General features: G+C 35.8%; 1 protein-coding gene across 1 annotated transcript in view; it reads left to right on the forward strand.

Moving 5' to 3' along the window:
- LTK (leukocyte receptor tyrosine kinase) overlaps positions 1-21250 on the forward strand; it is a 1073506-nt gene that overhangs the window by 417717 nt on the left and 634539 nt on the right. The window contains exon 9 of the mRNA XM_044073449.1: positions 11490-11676. Within this exon, the coding sequence (XP_043929384.1) occupies positions 11490-11676 (187 nt within the window). The remainder of the gene's footprint in view (positions 1-11489; positions 11677-21250) is intronic.

A 21250-nucleotide genomic window follows, 5' to 3' on the forward strand; every position in this document is an offset into this window, starting at 1 on the left:
ATTACAAACATTCAATTAATCCAGACATCTGAGTTTTATACTTATTGTCCAAAAATACATGTTGATGCAAAAGATGTTATTCTAGTAACTTTTTAAGTGAATTAGAGTAATATTTAAACATATTCCTGATTCTGAGCCTTTATTCTATTATTTTTGGGATTGCGCTGAATTCTTAAGCAAAGAAATTGAGAGTTATAGTATCTGGTGTTCTGGTATTATTTATAAAACTACCTGAAAGAGAAACTATCCCTGATGATCGGAAGCATCAGCTCTTCTTAAAATCTAAAGTTTGCACTGAGGTAAGTCATTATGGGCTGCTGATCTCTCCAGTGCTTATCTTGCTCATGTTCATTATCAGCTTCATCCTAACAGGGTCATAACTCAGCCCTGTTCAGGTTAAAGAGCATAATTAGGAAATGAATACATTTTTTTATTCCTCATTTTTCCCCAACCAGCAGCAGCTTTTGTGGTGCCTCCACACAGTCAAAGATGATTAAGGCGGCCCCCTGTAAGCATGGGTTTTACAGGGACCTAAAGCTGGCTATGTAATTAGTTTTGCTGGAGAAAATGTCCAACAGCAGGGTTTAACTAAGCTAAAAGGCACTATGTCACTGGTAAAATATTTAATGAAATTCTGATGCCTGTTACTTGACAAAACACTTTACTACAACCAGAAATATCTTTGAATTTTAAGGGAGGTATAAATAAGAGTTATTACCCTCATGGTTTATTAAGTATACAAGACTGCTGTACTAGCTTTTGTTGGTTTTACAGACATGTTACAAAATATCAGGATAAGATAACTTGCTGTGGTTGGGGGCCCCAGCAACTGCAGGGTTCACTGGTGCCTAAAGCTGGCTACGTATTTTATATATATATATATATATATATATATATATATATATATATATAAGGACAACAGTAGTATAAGCAAAACATACAATGCAGTAAACAGATATATATATATATATATATATATATATATATATATATATATATATATATATATATATACATACAAGAGGACAACAGTAGTATAAGCAAAACATACAATGCAGTAAACAGCTATATAAACAGCAGTAGTATAAACAGAAAATATAAACACTGTAACAGAGGTAAGAGTCTGTCAAGTAGCAACATGTTTTGAAACATACTTAAACTATAAAGAGGAAACATTCCATTCAATCCAACACTCATTAATTATACTAACAGACTGTGGATTACTATAACAATAACCCATGGCTGGGTGTGAGTAATGCTGGATTTACCCATGACTGGCATGGTTTAATCACAAGGGCGAAACCCAGGAGGCCAAACAAAGCCAATCATGGGTAAATCAGCATTGCCGACACCCAGCCATGGGTTATTGCTATTATACAATGACATTATTTAAAGAATAAAACATCACTTACTTTTCTTAAATAATTTCCTTTTATAATGGTGCCATGGTGTTCTTCTGCTTTGTTTGCGTATCCTGGGGCTTTTTTGATGTACTGAGCATACATATGGGACTTACATTGCCATGCTTAAGCAGTACATCAGTGCTTTGGAAAGGAAGCAAGGAGAAAGGAAGATCTCTTTTGTTTCCTTTTTTCTTTTTTCTTTACTTGCAACTCCTTCAATAAATCAACCAGTACCACCTTTTCTTTCAAAAGCAGCATGGCATTTGATCTAGTCCCAGTATATCCACTGCCATCTTAACACTCAGCAATAATATTCTTCTTGGAATGGGCAAAGGCTTAATTACTGCAGCCTTATTTATTGACCTCACCAGAATCTTTGATCTTGTCAATCACTCAGTTCTCCTAGGCCACCTCACTGAAATAGGTGTTAGTGATGACATACTACCCTATTTCAAAAACTACCTCTCTGACCACCACTTCTTAGTTAATTACAATTTATTAACCTCTATATCAGTCCCTTTACAGAAATATGTCTATTCTGGTATGTCTTCTCTTTTCTATCTACAGTAATGTCCTTTTTGACTTACCACATCTTCTTCTCCCAACGCCACCTGGACTACTCACAAAAAAACTAATCCCTTCCTATTCAGGGATAATAGTATCTCCTCTTTCTATCCAGACCTTGTAGAAATGCTATAGATAAAGGTATCATACATGCTCAGCTTGAACATTGTTTCCCTTTAACTGTTGCAGCCTCTAAAAGAAATGTATCCACCATTCAGTACATCTCAAATGCCATTTGCAGATTCACCACTCTTTCCCAAGAAATAAATAGCACTATAAAACCATGGAAAAAGCTAACTGTGAAACAAAGTGCTGACTTTTTACTTACCTCTCAAATATTAAAATGACACCACGCACTGCCACTAACCTCCAGACAAATTATGAAATGCACCAACATACAACCTTAGAAATCTTAATCATTCCAAAACAGGCTTCACTGCACAGACTATGCTTTCTCAGTCCTTGGTCCCAGACTGTGGGAATGTCTTCCTTCTGTCCTCCAAACCCCCCAGAATAGGCTTCACTGCACAGACCATGCTTTCTCAGTCATTGGACCCAAACTATGGGAATGTCTTCCTTCTTTTCTTAACAATCGTTCTTCTTACCCCATTTTTCGATCAGAAATAGCATATTGCAAGATTCTAGGAAAATGCAATTGCTATTTGTCTGGTCTTATAACTTAAACTCTTCCTATCCTTCTGCCCTTTGCATGTCTTGCTCTGACTGTTCTTTCGATTGTGATTATTTCAGCATGCTAACGCTGATATCCACTCTGTATAAAATGCATATATATACTGTGTTCTGTCAGTCACTCTGTATGCAATGTCATTTATCTATTGCCTTTTTACCCTCAAGCCAACTATGATATTCAATTTGTATATAATATTTGTTCATTTTACATATAATATTTGTATATTCTGCATTTTGTCTTTTACTCTGTATAAATATATATATATATATATATATATATATATATATATATATATATATATATATATATATATATATTGTCATATATCTATTGTTTTTACCCTGGACTGAGACTGAAATAGGTTCACTGGAACAACTGATCAAATTCAAAATAAAATAAATAAAACTCTGACAATTTATTATTATGGAGAAAACTATATCTCTCATTATACAGACCTATTAACAATATATTGTCTTTGCTCTTTAATATTTAGATTTACCATGACTTTTTTTTTTATTTCATTGCCGCAGTCACCAAATGTGTTGATTCTTAAGCACAGGAAAATAAAGTTTGCTCTGCATTCAACTTTCCTACGTGTATTTGAAAATAATTGAAAATAATTAACTTGTAATTTGACATAAATTTTTATCCCAGTAAAACTGAATATGTCTTTGCTTCCAATTTTCCATCTGTTAGCAATTAATTGATGAGGCTAGATAACATTCTAACTTGATGCTGAGCAGTAAGCCAGCTTTTGTGCTTTGCACTTTTCATCTTCAACAAGCTCTTTAACTCCTCCAAACTTTTAGCTATCAGAGTTATATCATCTGCTATCTAAGGTTGTTAAATTTTTCTTGTCATTTCTGATTCCAGCATCTGATTAACCTAATCCAGCATTTTGCATGATATATTCTACATATAATAAGTACAGTGACAATATACAGCCTTTTGCATACTTTTCCCAGACATGAAGCAGTCAGTTATTGCATACACAGTTCTTACCATTGTATGTCTGCATACAGATTCCTTAGGAGGCAAATAAGGTGACCCAGTAACCTAATTTCTTGAAGACTATGCCACAGTTTATGATCCATTCAGTCAAATGCATTAGAATAGCAGATGAAGCACAAGTCATTAGTTTTTCTGGAACTCCCAAGATATCCGTAGTTTCCTGCACATGTTGGACATTTTCTCTCTGGCACCTTACCCCTTCTAAAAACAGCTTGTACATCTATCTGGCAGTTTTTGGTCCATATGTTGATGGAGTCTAGCTTGCACAATCTTATGCTTCATCATGTTATCTGGTGAAACAATTGAACTCATTTAATTATATGAGCAGCTATTGGCATTACACTTTTTGGTGACTGGAATATAAATTGACATTTTTAATCCATTGGCCATTGTTGCATTTCCTAAATATTCTGGCAAATTATGAATAAAACTATGACAACATTATTTTGCATGATTTTAAACAATTTAACTGGAATTCCATCACTTCCTGCAACCTTGTTATTAGTAAGGTTTTCCACGGACCCCTTCATTTCATTCTCCAGGATGTCTGGTTCTATATCAGAGAAAACACCATTGTATTTATCACTGATGTTAGGTTCCTTGTTACGAAATTATTCTGTATATTCTTATCCCTCTCTTCTCAACAGCTTCATGTTATGCTAGGTCCCTGATATCTTTGTGTTTTATCGTGCATGTTTTTACATGGAAGCATCCCTTAATTTTGACAATCATCTTGAAGAGATTTTGTCTTTCCCACTCTGTTAGCTTCTGTTTTTTTGCAGGACTATTTTAAATACATCTCTTTGCTTCTTTTTCGTGTTTTCTGAAACTCTTCATTCTGTTTGGCATGTGTTTCTCTGTCTGTATTTCCTTTAACTATGCTTCTTTCCTTGGACATGTCTAAAGCCTTCATAGGGAAACATCTTGCATTCTTAATCAATTTCTTTTTGGATATTTTTGTTGCTACCTCCTGAATAATATCACAAACTTCTCTCCATAGTTCTTCAGGAACAATATCCATGAAATTTAACAATTTAAATCTGTTCGTCACCTCTACTACAGATTCATATGGAATATTGTAGAGTTTGCATCTGTATGGTCTGGAGGAGTCTTTTTTTTTATTTACATTAAGATGAGTCTCAACATTGTGATAAGAAACTGATGACCCAAACCACAGTGTGCTCCAGGGTTTGTTTTTGCTGATTGTGTAGAGCTCTGATTACAAACTATATAGTTGATCTGATTTTGCTATTGTCCGTCTGGTGATCTTCAGGTGTAAATGTGTCTATTAGGATGTTGAAAGAGACTTTTTGCTATGGCCAGAGAATTGTATTAGCAAAATTCTACTAGTCTTTGTCCTGCTTTGTTTCATACTCCAAGGCCAAAGTTGCTTGTTATTCCAGTTTTTCCTTGTCTGCCATACGTTGTGTATTTTTTTTTTGTATATGTAGAAAGCACTGCTGATGTTTGTAAAACTGATAGATGTCCTCTTCTTTGGCTGTAGCTGGAACATAAACTTGAATCATTTAATAGTGAATAGCTTGTCAAGCTTATTCTATCATTTTTTTTATTATAGCCGAACACTAATTTTGTCACCCTGTTATTAATTATGGACGATTCAATTTCTTCTGTACAATTCTTGTCCACAGTAGAAGATATGGTTATCTGATATAAAATTACATATTCCAGTCCATTTTATTTCACTAATTCTCAAGACTGATGTTGACTTTTGTCAGTTCATCTTTAACACATCAAGTTTCCCTTGATTGATAGTTCTTGGTTTCCAAATTCCAGTGATATGTAATTCTTTGCACCATCAAACTTTCCTTCTTCTCTAAAACTCTAAACACCTCAGTAAATGAAAGTCCGGTTGGCTGTAATCCAGTTGCTTCATAACCAGTAGCAATACTCATACTTGCTCCCTGCATTTTCCCAGTAATGTGTTGAATGCCTTTACACCCTGAGGGTCTCAATTTGTAGTACCATTTCAACATATCTTGAGCTGTATTTGTCCATAAGTTTTTCTTGATAAAATACTGGTGTGGATTGCCATTACTTTTCTTATGGAATGTATTTTTGGTTGTTTTCGCTATAACCTACCTTCTAGGGTGGTTGTATGCATTATAGCTCATAAAATCACTGAAATTAGCAAGTCCCTGGCCATGACAAGGTAATTGTGCAGAAGAATGGCTAAGTATGCTATATTATGGTTAGGTCATTATATATTTTCACCATACAAACTATTTGATTTCCTTTTACTTACTTTAAGCTGGAGTATAATGATTCCAATACCATCTGAAAACATGACTAAAATCCTAAAAAAAATATCTCAGGTCACTTTTGATCATCAGCATATCTTTTATTTATTTTATTTAACATTTGTTGACCAGGAAAGTCCGACTAAGACAGAGCCTATTTTCAGCGGAGGCATGGGGAGAAATGCTCCAGACACGTCTTTGGAAAGTGAGAGGAAACCGGAGTACCTGGAGGAAACCCACATGAATGCAGGGAGGCCAGGCAGGCTCCGCACATATCATAACTGAGTCTGTCTCCAAAAGAATACTTGCAGCCAGATTCAATAACAACTACAGTAAGTGTACAGGATCTGTTTTCAAGAACATCTCTACCACATTTTTTTGTGCTTTCTAGTCACTCAGAAAGATTACACTAAGTGTACATGTAGTCTACACTTTGTGGTAACCTTTATGAATCCCTCTCAGTATTTAAAGCTGCAAGAAAATCAGTAGGAAAACTAAAATTAGGAGGAAGAAGGTGTGAGTTATGCTGTATTGCCTGTTCACTGAGAACAGTGAACACTTAGTGTAGGCTTTATTGAATCTCAGGGTTAGATAAGGTGAGCAATAGCTGGACAACAAAGGATCCTTAGATACTCCAACAGGTAGCTCATGCTTCTAACAAGGTGTGAAACCAGTCAAACCAAGCATGTTTATTCAGGCTTGTATCCATCCAATCAATTGGGCATGTAGTCCTAAAACCAGTAGTTTCTTGGTTAACACTCTGTGATTTAAACAGGCAAAAGCCCTGCTAAGGTCTTCAATGATTATATCAACTTTCAAAGCATGGTTCAATGCTTTGGAGACAAAATCCAAAAGTGCAACAGATTTATAGTGTTTGATAACCCCCTTCAATGCATGCTGGAATATGTCAGACTTTCCATTGACTTTAACTGTTCTGCAATTCTATCAAGGATTAGTTTCTCTATGGATTGGACAGTTACAAAATGAAGTAGTTAGTTTGTATGAAATTGTCAAGTTCTTGGGTTATTTTCCTCTATAAAATGGCAAAACACAGATCAATCCAAAAACGATTTAATATAAATATATGAGTTTAACCAAGCATACCAAAGGATAAAAAACTTTCTGAGCGATCTCTTGATTGAAGCCAGCATTTGTTTAGAAACCTATTATTATCTCTCTATGCCGGCACCTTTAACCCCAGTAATTTTTGAGGTCCCGAAGTTACAGAAAAATACATCAGATCCCCCTCTAAGGCCAATTATAAATGGTAGGAAATCTATCACCTATGCCTGTGCAAAGTGGGTTGATGGTAAACTTTAAGAAGCTCTTAAAACTGAAAGGCAAATATGCCGTGATTCATGGCATGTACTTAATCACTTAAACAACATCGAATTTGATGCATCTTATGGATTTTTAACTGTAGACATCAAAGATTTGTACACAGTTATTCCACGGGAGGTGGGTCTAGAATAGTTGAGGGAGTTTTTGCTTATAAAACATTTGACAGGAGAAACTATTGATTTGGTGGTCTCTCTACTAGAAGTTGTATTAAAAAACAATTTCTTTATATTTCAAGGCAAATTCTTTTTACAAAAAACAGGTATTGCCATGGGCTCCCCCTGTGGAGGGAGCTTTGCTAACACAGTAATGGCGTATTGGGAGCATACCTATATACTTTGTAATCCTTTGGTACTTAACACAGTCGTCTGGTACACATGTTACCAAGACGATATACTTATTATACTCAAAGGGTCTAAAAAAGATGCTGAATCAATAGTTGAAGTCATGTCTTCTTCTACGTCATTCTTAGAATTTACCTTCCAGTACCATGAATCATATATTAATTTTCTTGATATTCAGTTGCACAAAGATACAAACTCAAATAGATTTAGAACTTTAATTTACAGGAAACCTTTTTATAGTAATTCTTTCCTACATTTTTCAAGCAACCATCCTGGTTTTCAGAAGAGAGGGATTGTCAAGGGACAATTAGTAAGAGCATCTAGAATGTGTTCAACTGACAATGATTTCCAACAAGAGTGTAACTTTTTACAAGATATGTTTCTTAATCATGGTTACCCATTGAGGTTGATAAAGGAGCTAAGTAAGGAGATTAATAATAAGAGGTTGAACAACATTTTGGGTCCGCTTTTAACTAAAGGGTATCCATCTGAAGAAAATTGCTATGAAGGTAATCCTTTGCACAATATGCAAACACCATCGTTAGTTAATACAGATGGGGAAAAATATGTCACTAGTTTTTCAACCCAGTTTAATGATGTGTCAGATCAGTTTAGGGATATTTTGCATTATAACTGGGACATTATTTTGCAACAACAAGCACTTACTAAGGTTTTAGGCATAAGGCCAGTAATGGTGTTTAAGAAGGGTCCTAATTTGAAGGCATTATTTGAACTACCTCATCAACAACATAATAAACAGAAAGGCATGTATAAATGTGGTAGATGCAATTATTGTAAATACATTCAAACTGGCGCCTCTTTTTATATCAAAAATATTAAGTATGGGATTCCCAGTAAATTTAACTGTGAGACCCAAGGTGTAATATACTTAGCTTCATGTCAGTCTTGCCCTGTGTTCTATCTTGGCAAGACAGAACGTCAGTTGAAGCAGCGCATCTATGAACACATCTATGCCATATCTAGGGGCATTAATACTAATGCTCTAGCAAGGCACACTTTAGAATACAATGCACATAGTTTTAAGTTCCTAATAGTCCAACAAGTTCCTAAAAATCCCAGAGGGGGACCTTGGCACTTAAAGCTGGAAGAACAAGAACTATTATGGCAACTTAAAACTAATGCCTACGTATACCCAGGCATTAATGATGTTTGTTCAATCAAGTGTTTACTTAAACTGAAAGCTTTAGAACGCTAAATGTATTCCAGTTGGTTTTGGTAGTATTTTGTTATTAATTTATAATATTGTATATGTGGTCAAGTAATTTATTCAGTTTTACACAATTGAAATTAAAGTTAAACTGCATTTAAATTAATTAATTGCAAATAGAATGGAATTTTGTTTGTTGTATATATATATATATATATATATATATATATATATATATATATATATCTATATATATATATATATATATATATATATATATATATATATATATATATATATGCTTGATGAGATTTGTTTAGAATAGAATGTTGCTTTAAAAGTTAGGGTAAGTTTTTTAATTGCACTAATTATTTGTTAACCATTAATTATGTTGTTTTAACAGGGCAACCTATTTATTTGAGGTTGTTTTATGCTGTTCTGTCTGAAGAAGTGCACTAAGGTGTGATGCATGAAAGCGCTAATGTTTATATTAAATCGTTTTTGGATTGATCTGCGTTTTGCCATTTTATTTTCTTTTTCTCAGTTTGGTGTTTTACGTGTTTTATTTTCCTCTATAGACTGGAACAATCATGGGTTGTTTCCACTCTTGTATTATTTTTACTTCCCTCAGTGACCTTTTTAGCAAGTAACATAAATTAGGCATAACAGCATCACTGCTCTTTCAACTCAGGGTTGGCTGAACTATCAATAGAATTAGCTTTCATTTTAAGTTCCAAGACCCATTACAATCGTTTTTCCAATGCTGTTTTCTCATCTGAAATAGTATACCTAGACCTAAAGCTGATATTTGAGGGAACAATTACATGGGATAGGTGAAGAGGACGCTGGTTGCTGACTCCCTCTTGCATTTGCAGGTCAGTGCACTCCTCCACTGTTATATAGTTTAATTAACATATTTATATATTAATATATTTCCTTGACTCTCCATTGAGCTTCTTATTTTTAAGGACTTCATATTCCTGTTATCTCTCTGTTGGTACCACTCTTCTTACCTGTCACCTGTCTTCCTCACTTTCTAGGATCTGGCTTACTGGTACATTTAATCTCTTGTTGCATTCGTTCTTCATGTTTTTAGTTGTTTAGGTCCTTGGATGCAGAACTTAAAGTTTTCCTGCTTTTCCCGCCTGTAGTCTGCACCTAAGGAATACAAAAATTTCTCAGTATTCAATACTAACAGTTTTGATTCAAACACCCCTAATCTCCAGCCGTGTCCTGCGTGCATAGGTCATTATACCAGTCCCAACCAGTTAACTCTGAAGATATGGCTACATGATCTCCCCTGTTCCATCTGTATTTAAAAAAAGCTTATTAACTTCTGTTTTTTCCTCTGGGAGCTCATTATAAACCTCAGAATTTAAATAATTTGAGTCTAAGTCATTCTTCTTCCTTTGAGACTAAGATCATTACAGATGATGGATGACTTAATAGGAACACTACAATAATAGTATAATTAATAAAACTTACTTCTGTGAACTAAGGACATACTCTTGCTTGAAAAGAATTCTGGAGAAAATGGCAATGTCTGTGACAGGCACGAGATTCTTAGAAACAAGATGATGGACAGAAGATACAAGGTGAGCAGGATTTGATGATTTTGCAGGCATGAAGGCTAGACTGGCTATGTCAAGTGGTTCATCCCTACCATTCATTTCCATGCTTTTATGTTTCTGCTGTACGGTATTTTAATGCCTTTCAGATCTGATTTGTAATACCTTTTGGATTCATTTAAATAATACATTTTAATAACAAATGGGACAAAGTGATGTTTGATCTTCTGATGTTTGAATAGTGAGAAATATATTCTACCTATGAACCAGCATCCTATCATTTGTGCATAATGAACAAAACAGACATATTTTAAAAGCAGGTGAATACATTGCTCTGACTATCATGTATGGGGTCCGGGGTTTGAAACTTGGCAGTGTTGATTATTTTCATGTTGTTGGGAGTGTGGCCTAATGGTTAAGGTGTTTGCCTTACAAACACAGGGTGCAGGGTTTGAGTCTCACAAGGGATAATTGGCTAGGCTTAAAATGGCTCGCATGGGCAGTTAGCTTAGTACTAATCTATGAACATATGAACCTAATAACCATTAATGTTTATTTGAAATGGTCAGAATAAATAAACAAATAATCATGCATAACACTAAGAATGTTATTCTTTCAAACTCTATGGTCAGATAGATGTAACATTTCTAAAGCATTAGTTTTATCTGATGTTCCAGTTCCTGAGATAATTCCAAAAACCCAAGTGCCACTTCTTTGGTCTATTCTTGCAATAGGAAGAAAAGTAATTACTAAAAGTTGGAAAAGTAAAGTTACCCCCTCTAGTGTTGAAGTCGTTAGTATGGCAAAAATTGTTTGCAGTAGTGAATTGCATAGTGCCATAAAGATGAGAACTTCTAATGTTACACATTCATATAAATCTTGGCTTTAACTTAAAGACTTGAAAAATATTAATTGTTGTTATGTAAAACTTAGATATATTGATCAGCTGTGGACCTATGTAAATAGTTGTTTGTTTTATAATTGATTTGTTTATTTATTATTTAAAACTAAATAAAATTAATTAAAAAAATGTTATTCTTAAAACAGCACAGGAACTAGTTTATTATTCTATTTACTTGTTTATGAGCTTTATTGATGAATTTCTTTCTTTCTTAAATTCCTGTGTTTTCCCTCTTGCTGCCAGCTTATTTCTGTAGAAAGAATCACTTGCAGGGAATAAGAGTGAGATTTCAGAGTGCCGAGTACAGACTCAGCAAGATCCAAACCACAAGCATCATGACAGATTATAACCCCAACTACTGCTTTGCTGGGAAGACAGCCAGCATCTGTGAACTGAATGAGATCCCAAGGAAAAATATCTCACTTAAACGGTAAGTCAAATTCAGTTTAAATGTTTTATACAAAATGCCTGTAATAAAGGAATAAATAAAACATAAACTTAACATGAAACAGTAACATAAAGTCTTCAGCAGGAGACTAAATGTGTTTCATTATGGTCATCCCATACCGTCAAAGGTGAAGGGCCAGTAAATGTTTCTGTTAGTGGGGAAAATACTAAAATATAATTGTCGGAATGGATCTTCTCTAGTAGAGCTATTTTATTCTTTATTTCCAAGCAAGCTAGGACAGAAAACATATTTCTGTGAGACACGGTACTGCAGCTGTATGTTCTAAGTTTAGATAAGGAGGCACAACTCTGCCTTGTTATAGACAAAATATTACGGTATATTGCTTGCCTAGGAGAAACAGTAATGTGGATAGCCTGCTATTATATTTTGTCTTTACTTTTATTACAAGCTCTGTAATGAAGTCATTGTTGTTTATGAAAATGAAAATTACAGAGTATGAAAACATTCAAAACTGTAACTGTCTTATCTGGCACTAGATGTTGAGTGCATAATGTTTCTGTCAATTTAAGAATATGAATTATGATTGGAAAGAATATTCCAGAAGGCACCACTTGAGCTGGCCAGCACTTTGTTTCATGCACTTAAGTTAGTGTTTGTAGTTTGCCATATTAGATTTAGATTTACTTTGTTTAATCTCAGTAGCTGTCAATACTATTCTGGAAAAATAAAGCTTCTTGTCACAATATGCTTTTATGTCTTAGTGGATTTACTGATGATGGACAGCATTAAGAAACTCTTAACAATCTTACTATTGTTATGATAATACTCCCATTACTTCATACAAGTATCTAATGGCTCCTGAAAATTAGTGCATGTTTAGACAAGCTGTAGTGCAGGTGTTTTTGCAAGTCTTCATTTTTTTAGCAGATCTGCTTAATACTCAGATGTAGATAGCTATGTTATCTAACTAGTTTTACTTTGCATTTACTATCTGAATTCCACAGAAAATGTTCATGCACCCAGGTGAACATCTAACCATCTGGAGTATTTATTTATTTATTGCCAACTTTATTAAATGAGAATGTCAGTTAGGAGCAATACACAAATGAATAGCAGTGATCAATTATAGAAAGGATCACAGACCCCATAATATCTAAGAACTGTTAAGTACAGCAGTATTGAAAAGACCTGCACTGACAGGTATAATCACCACAGGCCTGGCAAACAAAGGTTCTAAGAGGTAATAGACTAACAGACAAGAAGAAGAATATGTAAAATCACATGAGTAGCTATATGAATGAAGTTTAAAGTAATCATAGATCTGATGAATATGGAAGAAAAGTCTAAGAAACAGCAAACTTAATTAGGCTCTATTAATTAGTTTGAAGCCCAGCACTTACACAACATGACAACTGCAGATCCATTCTCTCTGCAGGAGATCTTTTAACACAGAGTTGAAGAGTGCTCTACTGAGGATTCCAAAGTCAGTATATGGCCATGAATATTCTGGAGTTACCATACCATTTGTTGAATTTGGGTTTGGTAACTAGCTATCCAACTGAGGGTTTCAGCTCACAAGAGGAGTGCCTACAAGTGGTAGTGTCAGCAAATGATAGTCATTTGGGGGATGTGCAAGAATTTGTAAGCAAAGGATAGCTGGATCACAATTCAATGGTGATAAAATTCTACCCAGTACAAGTTCCTCAGTTATAGTATAAGATGTGCTCTTTCATGGTAGCCAACAGTAAACATGGAGATTCTGTAAGTCTCCCCAAGCTTCTGTTGTAAAGTAGAAGAGATGTCTAATTTCTTTTTGGGTCCCCACCCCCTACAGTGTTCACCATGACTCCCTACAAGACACACAATTTTACCTACTTCTCAGAGCCTGCTGGAACATTCATCAACCAAGGGGCAGTCTCTTACCTCCTACATCTGGCAGCTTTGTGTGTTACAGTATTAGTTGCTGCCAAGAAGCACACTCATGGTGCCCCACATGCTAAGTCTTCCAGTCAAGTAATGCATCATTTTAAGACACCCTAAGCTTCTTACAATGGGCACTCCTGCTGGTGTCATCACTGCAGTGAGATGAGTGCCCACTTTCTCCTTAGGATGGGTGAGCTGCTGTGTACACACTTCCATCCTCCCCCAGAATGGGTGAGCTGGGGCTGGCTATTCACTTACACCCTCCCACCCCCAGGCTGGGCAAGCTGATGATGGCTTCTGACTTTCACTATCTCCCCAGGATGGGTGAGCTGGTATCAGCCACTCTCTCATTCCTGTCTAACCCCCCCCCCCCATCAAATCCCTTTTAGTGCCCATGCTGTTAACTGAATGTAGGTCTTGTGGGTCATAATCAGGACTATATCCTTCTACACCATAAGGCCAGGTCACAAACAACAGAAGATGTTTGTTAAGAGGTAGAATGAGGAACAGAGTTATGAGCCTGCAGTGGAAACATTTGTATCATCTTTAAGAAATGTCTTGACCTTTAAGTTGTCAGACTTTGAATTAGTTTAATTATAACACATTTTTATATATAAATCAAATCTGAGCTGATTATCAAGAAAGGCTCAAAGGCACTTTATTGATTATAATTCCTGAATGACTGTTGTGTTATGTGCTTTAATAATAGGTTTGAAGCTGAAAGGTTAGTAACTGAGTCAATGGGAAGGGTTATTTTATCATAGATGGTAGAAATTGTATCAGCTCCTTTGGGAAATGTTATTGTTAGTTTATTTTTGATGCACTCAGAACTACAGAGACATTCCTGAAAGGAATAAGGGAGTCTTTGAGTTTAGAGCTGGCATCCAACTGTTCAGAATTTCTGCACTAGCCTACTGGGATTGTTATTGTGCAATAGTGCATGAGCATCAAATTGTATCCTCTGCCACTCAAACAGCAGGAGTTCTACTGCACATCACTCCATGGAGAACTGGCCCTATTTAAAAGATGTAAGCCTACCAAGCTTATTTTATTATGGTGCAATGTACGCATGTTTAACATGAAAAATCTGACTGTATTTTATCACAAAGTGGTCAAATACTTATTGTGACACCCTCAAGGGAGTAGTTGTCACACTCTACAGACTGCTGACCTGCTTAGTTTCTTAGGTTCATAGATTTATAATGGACTAATGACCACCAGAGTCTTTACAAGCCTAGCTGTGCAACCTAACCAGTTTTGTCCCAGGTTTCTTGGATGCCTATATCCTGGGGTATGTTAGTAGGGAGGTAGCAAAGGGTTATGTGGGGAGGGGTATGTTAGTTGGGGATTTATTTACTTATTGTCAGCCTTTTGCCATTAGAGACATGTGGCCAGACTGGGTGTGGATATGCAATTTCCAATCCAATGATCAAGGTTTCATTTTAATTTGACTTGACTTATTTGTTATGTTTGACTTTTTCACCATCCATTCATGTGATCCTTAGATTACACTGTCTAAACCAATTCCCCTCTCCCCCTAGCTTCTTGTTCTGTACTTTCATTAAGTGAAGGAAAACCTGTTTTACTTTGTGTTTCCATACTAATGGTTCAGCAATAGCTATAAGCCAATTGCCTTCTGAAATAAAGGGCTTTCCACTTCAGTTAAGTACCACTATCCTACCTTCAGTTCCCACCCACCACACCTTACTCCGGTGTTATTCTATTAATCTCCATATCACTTGTGACACTCAATCCCTATACCTCCCCAAACTACTTTTCTGCAATCATAGACTACATTTTCTTGATATTAACCTATTTCCTGCTTCTGTTTAACATTTAGCATCATTCAAAATACTTGTCCTCCCTCCAACTATTGCTTTAAACCAGTGGAGCACAAAGTCCGGCCCTCCACACAATGCCATCTGGCCCTAGAGAGTAACCAAAAAATTTTAAAAATAGTGAAAAAATACTATACTTTACTCCAGTCATGCAAACTTTCCAGCATGTGCTTATTTACATAATTGACTGCAGTTGTGCACACCTCTAATTTATTCTTTCTTGTTTATAACTTATAGTTTGTAAACAGTATCAACTTTCTGCAAGAGTTTATAATAAGTCATGGCTGCAAACCAGAATAAAGTTAAATGCAAAGTTAATGTAGAAAACAGGCAATTTCATTACTGCTGTCTTAAGTAAAAATGCCAGTCACCTGTACCCAGGGTTGCTAGACATCCCTATCTGAGCGGGACTATCCCAGGATCAGCAGCCTGATCCCGAGTCCTGTACTGCTGGTTAAAATCCCAGCAAAACAGCCTCAACTTTGTTGTTGTTTTTTTTTATTGCCCCATATGTCAGTATACGAGTCAATCAAAAAATCACAAAAAGGAGCTACTTCTGTTTAATGCGGAACTGCCTGATGGTCTGCATTGAACAGAAGAGGGTCCACTGTGTGGTTTGATTGGCTCATATACCGGCATATGGGCCAATCAAAACTTGCCAACCACGGAGCTACTTGTGTTTTAACATGGAACTGCGATGTTCCATGTTAAAGACTTTTTTTTTTTTTTTTTTTTTTTTTTTTTGTGAAAGACCTTTTTTGTCCCTACCTGGCACATCAGAAATCTCGCAACCCTGCCTGTACCTATTGTTAACTTGTAATGAATTACTATGTTTTGAGGTGGCCCACAGATGCATTAAGAATTCGTGTCGTGGCCCTCCCCACAAAAAGGTTGTACACCACTGCTTTAAACTTTATCCATTCCTCTCACTGACAGTACTTCTAAGAACATCATTAACTGTACTCTCTACTCCATTTATCCCATCAATGCCCCCTCATATTTATTTTGTATTTATTTATTTATTGCATTTGTTGACCAGGAAAGTCCACTGGGCCTAGAAGAGTCAATTTTCAGTGGAGGCCCGTGAAGAAAAGCTCCACAAAATTAAAATTAACATACAAAATATATACAAATGATTTAAATACAATGTTGATACATAGAAATTAGGAAACAAGGTTGCAAATAAAAACACAAGTTTAACAGTGATGTAATTTCATTAATTACAAACAAAGGTCTTAATCTATGAGAGAGAGAAAGAAAGAAAGAGATAGGTAATACATAGGATGTACTCTAACACAGATTATTTTAATCTAACTGTGTTATCATCACTGCTGACACATTTTCTAACCAAGCTCCTCATTAGCACTCGTCAAGAAAAATCTTGATGATTGGATGGGAGATAGGAAATTCACCCCGGGGATCACTTCTGTGGCTCTGCTCGACAGTGGCACAGAAAAATCATTTTCTTGGGTGGCAAAAGCCAGGGTACCTTTGGCTAGGCTTATATAGGCCCTAGGGCCAATAGCCTAGTACCTACCTATGAACCTATGCTGGTATTTAATGTTGTCACTGCACTAATCCACTTCACTACTCTCTTATCTTTCCCATACTATTAAATATTAACCATAATAACCACATTTACCACACCATAACTTACCTCAGATCTCCCACAAACTACCACCTTCCCTCTTTAGTTCTACTTTCTCTGATCACTTCAATTACAGATACATCAAGTCAAAGACCTTACCAACTAAAATTACAGTAAAACCTTAGCTAAAATGTAAATAGCTCTAGAATTTTATAAATAACCATTCTACCCAGAAACTCAGTGGGGAGATTCATCCCAACCCAGGCAGCAATAAACAGTAATCCAGCAACCCATCTAACATGACTACAAATCCTAATACATCAATTAAGTTATCCCCCTCCATTTAATATACTCAGGCTTGACAGGAAGAAACAAATGTGCTGGTGGTGTTGCCATTATCCACAAAAACTGTTTAGAAATAACTCCATTCTCTAGACAGAACCCAGAAATGTAACATGCAGAACTTTGCATATCAAACCTTAAAATCAACAATAGAAAGTCTAGAATTATTTCCGCTATTTAACAACATGTCAGCTGCAGAAGATGACCACTACTGGATATTTCACCATATTCAAAAAGAAACTATTATACTAAGCAACCTAATCGAGACTGGCAGCTTACCAGCAATGACACACATAATGGATTACGTTACTAGGCTTTACTGACACTTCCACAGAATGGATTAAGTTGTATGTCCTTACACAGCTAATTACCGCCACTATGAGAGTCAGTGAAAGGTTTGATACTCTCAAGTTTAGATTAGACCCTGACCAAAAAAACAAACACAATTCAAATATTTGGAATTCTGCCAGATTTGATAAGTGACCACCTTCCCACCTATGCAGTCAGAAACTTCAGTAAACAATCCAGAAACATAATTTAAAATTAGATGCATAATACAGCAAAATTTAACAAAGACACTTTTATTAATAGTCTAGCCCAGTATAACTGGCATATATTAAAATCCCTGACACTTGATACTACCATTTCAAGGCATAGCTTGAGATTGGAATACAAGCAGAACACAAAATACGTTTCATACATTTAATCATCTCAGAAATCTTGATAAGGACCACATTAAAATGGACTTTTATTGAAACCTATACTACCATATCATCAACACCAAATGGTACGATAGACACTGAAGCAAATGTATCCCATGCATCTGAAATAAACTGACTTTATGTATCATATGTCATTCAGAATACATTCCAGGCAACCTCTAAAACCAGTATGGATAACCGATTGTGTGACTGCAAATTTTCACCAGGTATACACGGAGAAGGTCAGCTTAATGGGGGACATAATTACAATCCCACCAGTACTGGGTGATGTGGATGGTCTCCTTTGGCACCCAGCTGAGGAAGAACCTACAAATTTATGACCCTTTGAACTATATCAATGACAATAACTATGTCTTGAAAATTCCAGAGTCTCCAGTTCCGTATTATCTGGGGCTTCAGCCTCCTTTTTCTTATATCACTTAGCTCTCTAACCGGTTAAATAGCAGCTGGATTTCATGTGTACACTACTTGTTTTGGCATCCTTTGTTGCAGATGTTAATGTCCTACACCTGGAAGACAAGTATTAGTTCCCTTTTCTATATTCTTTGCATAGATCACATATCTATTATTTCTAATTCAGAATACCTCTTAAACAGCAATCCACTCATCTCCCTTGTGTCCCCAATTCACTAAAGGGTAATCCACCTTTCTCCTGTTTTTTTTTTTTTTTTTTTTTTTTTTTAGCTCATAAGTCATTCTGGTTACCTTTTCCCTTTTCTTTTGCTAATATTTACTTCTACCAAACAACTGCTTCTTTTTCCTTCTTTTGTATTTCATGCTTTGTGTAACTTCTTATTTTTTTGGGAGTTTTGCTCTTTACAATTAGCATGAAAATAGTCTACAACCCAATTAAATATCACTGCAACCAAAACTTACATAAAAAATAACTAAATAAGAATAGTACTTTGCCATTGTCTGGCAGGCATTTGGCTTTCATTGTTGAGCAAGCAGCAGGTAGCTTCCAAACTAAAGAGAGCCAGTTCAGTTACAATTCAATGTAAACATAAATGAACTGGCATGCAAGGCATCCTCTGAACCATTACTGATGGATTTACTGCACATCATGAAATCAAATGGTATCAGAAATACTCAGTCTTGGGATCTAATCCTCTTCTGCAACATCAACAGAACAGTTTTGGCAGAACAAAAAGCAGCCAAAGTCATAGCTTATCTTGTATCATTGCTGATAAATAGAACCATACAAGAAAGCACTATTCCCACCATCTGGAAAATCTCCTACATTATCCCCCTACACAAGGGAGGAAACCCCAGAGAATATTCTAACTATCGTCCCATAGCTCTACTTTCCCCATTAGCTAAAATAATGGAAAAGTGCATCCACAGACAGTTACTAGACCACTTACTCCAGAACAATTTACTGGCCAAATCTCAACATGGCTTCAGGCCTTTCCACAGTACAACAACTGCACTCCTATCCTTCACTGACAGCATCAATAAAAACCGTAATAACAATCTTCTCTCTTCAGCACTTTTCATCGACCTTTCAAAAGCATTCGACATGGTCAGCCACCACTTACTTCTCAATATTTTAAAATCCTTCTCTCTGGACACAAAGACTATAAAATGGTTCCAGTCCTACCTTGATAATAGACAGCAGGCAGTGCTATGGGTCAACAAGCTCTCATCCCATCTCCCATTTACCCTAGGTGTTCCTCAGGGCTCTATATTGGGTACCCTCCTTTTCTCAATATTTATCAATGACCTCAACCTAGCTATTGCTTTAACTAACTGTATACAATATGCAGATGATTCAACAATAATCTGCTCAGCTAAATCTCAATCCCAACTACAGACTCTAACTCAGACAATGTTCAATAAAACAGAAAATTGGTTTCTACAACGCTGCCTTCTCTTGAACACCAAAAAAAACAAACTTCTCCTCTTCATTCATACCCGTAAATCACTCCCAATGAACCTTTCAGTCTTTTCCAATAATGGTACACTCATATCTCCCAATCCAACAACTAAACTTCTTGGGGTAACCATTGATAACCTGAACTTTGAAACCCATATCGACAATACCATAAAAACTGTCAACAGGAAACTAGGCTCCCTCTATAGTATAAAACCCTTTCTCTCCCCACTAGCCAGAACCACTATTGCCTATTCCCACCTTATCTCCACACTTCTTTATGCTTCTTCCATATATATACCAACTTGTCAAAAAATAACCTTAACAAGCTAGCCACTGCTTACAATAGCATTGCCAGATTTGCTACTGCTTCCTCCTTTAGGGCCATCACTGCCATAATCTGAAACAATTAGGCTGGTTAGAGCTTCTGAATCAAATTCACTTTAAACAACTCACCATTGCACACAAAACCCTTTTCCAACCTACCAATACCCCAATACTTGCTAGACTCATTACCCAGTATAAGAACCTTTCAACTTTACGCTCATCTAATAAACTACTTGTATCAACATGTAAATCTAATAACATGGCAGGAGATGCTCTTTTCTCAAATGCAATTGGAAAGTATTGGAACCAACTCCCCCATGAACTTAAATCACTGTCTTCATTTACACTTTTTAAACACAATCTGAAACTCTATCTTAAAACCCATTGGTTATGTCCCTGTACAAATACAGACTAATCTCATACTATATCCCAAATACCCTCTCTTAAGACCTAATTCCTGCTCTATCTGTGTCTTTTTAGATCAAGGCCTATCCTTGGCAAAAACATATCTTATCCTAATAGGTATTTTAAATTATCTCTAGTTAAATTCTTCTGCATATAATTCTAAAACATCCTACCTAAGGCAGGCAACACGTATTGTTTAAACTGTGAGCATTGCTGAACTGTTGAAACTTGAAGTATGCATTTGTTTAACAATTACTTTCTAGTTACTGATGAAGTCTTGTACATAAAGTCTAAAATATCTTATCTAATGCTTGTAACATGTTTTTTGTATAAACTGTGAAGATTCCTGAACTGTTTAAAATTTGTAGTATTTAACTGTGTAACAACTAGTACCTGTATGCTAGTAGTATAGTAATCTCTTGGAGCTTATCTCCCCAGGACTGTACTAAAAATGGACATAAATCCAGTTAGACTATCCCGGTCAACAAATGTAAAATAAAAATAAAATAAATAAACAGAACAGTTTAGTGGGACAAGTATATTTTGCAGCGGATACCACTGGTGTGAAATAGACTCC

Source organism: Protopterus annectens, chromosome 6.part0, assembly GCF_019279795.1.
Source record: "Protopterus annectens isolate FY-2018-M chromosome 6.part0, PAN1.0, whole genome shotgun sequence".
Taxonomy (NCBI): Eukaryota; Metazoa; Chordata; order Ceratodontiformes; family Protopteridae; genus Protopterus; species Protopterus annectens.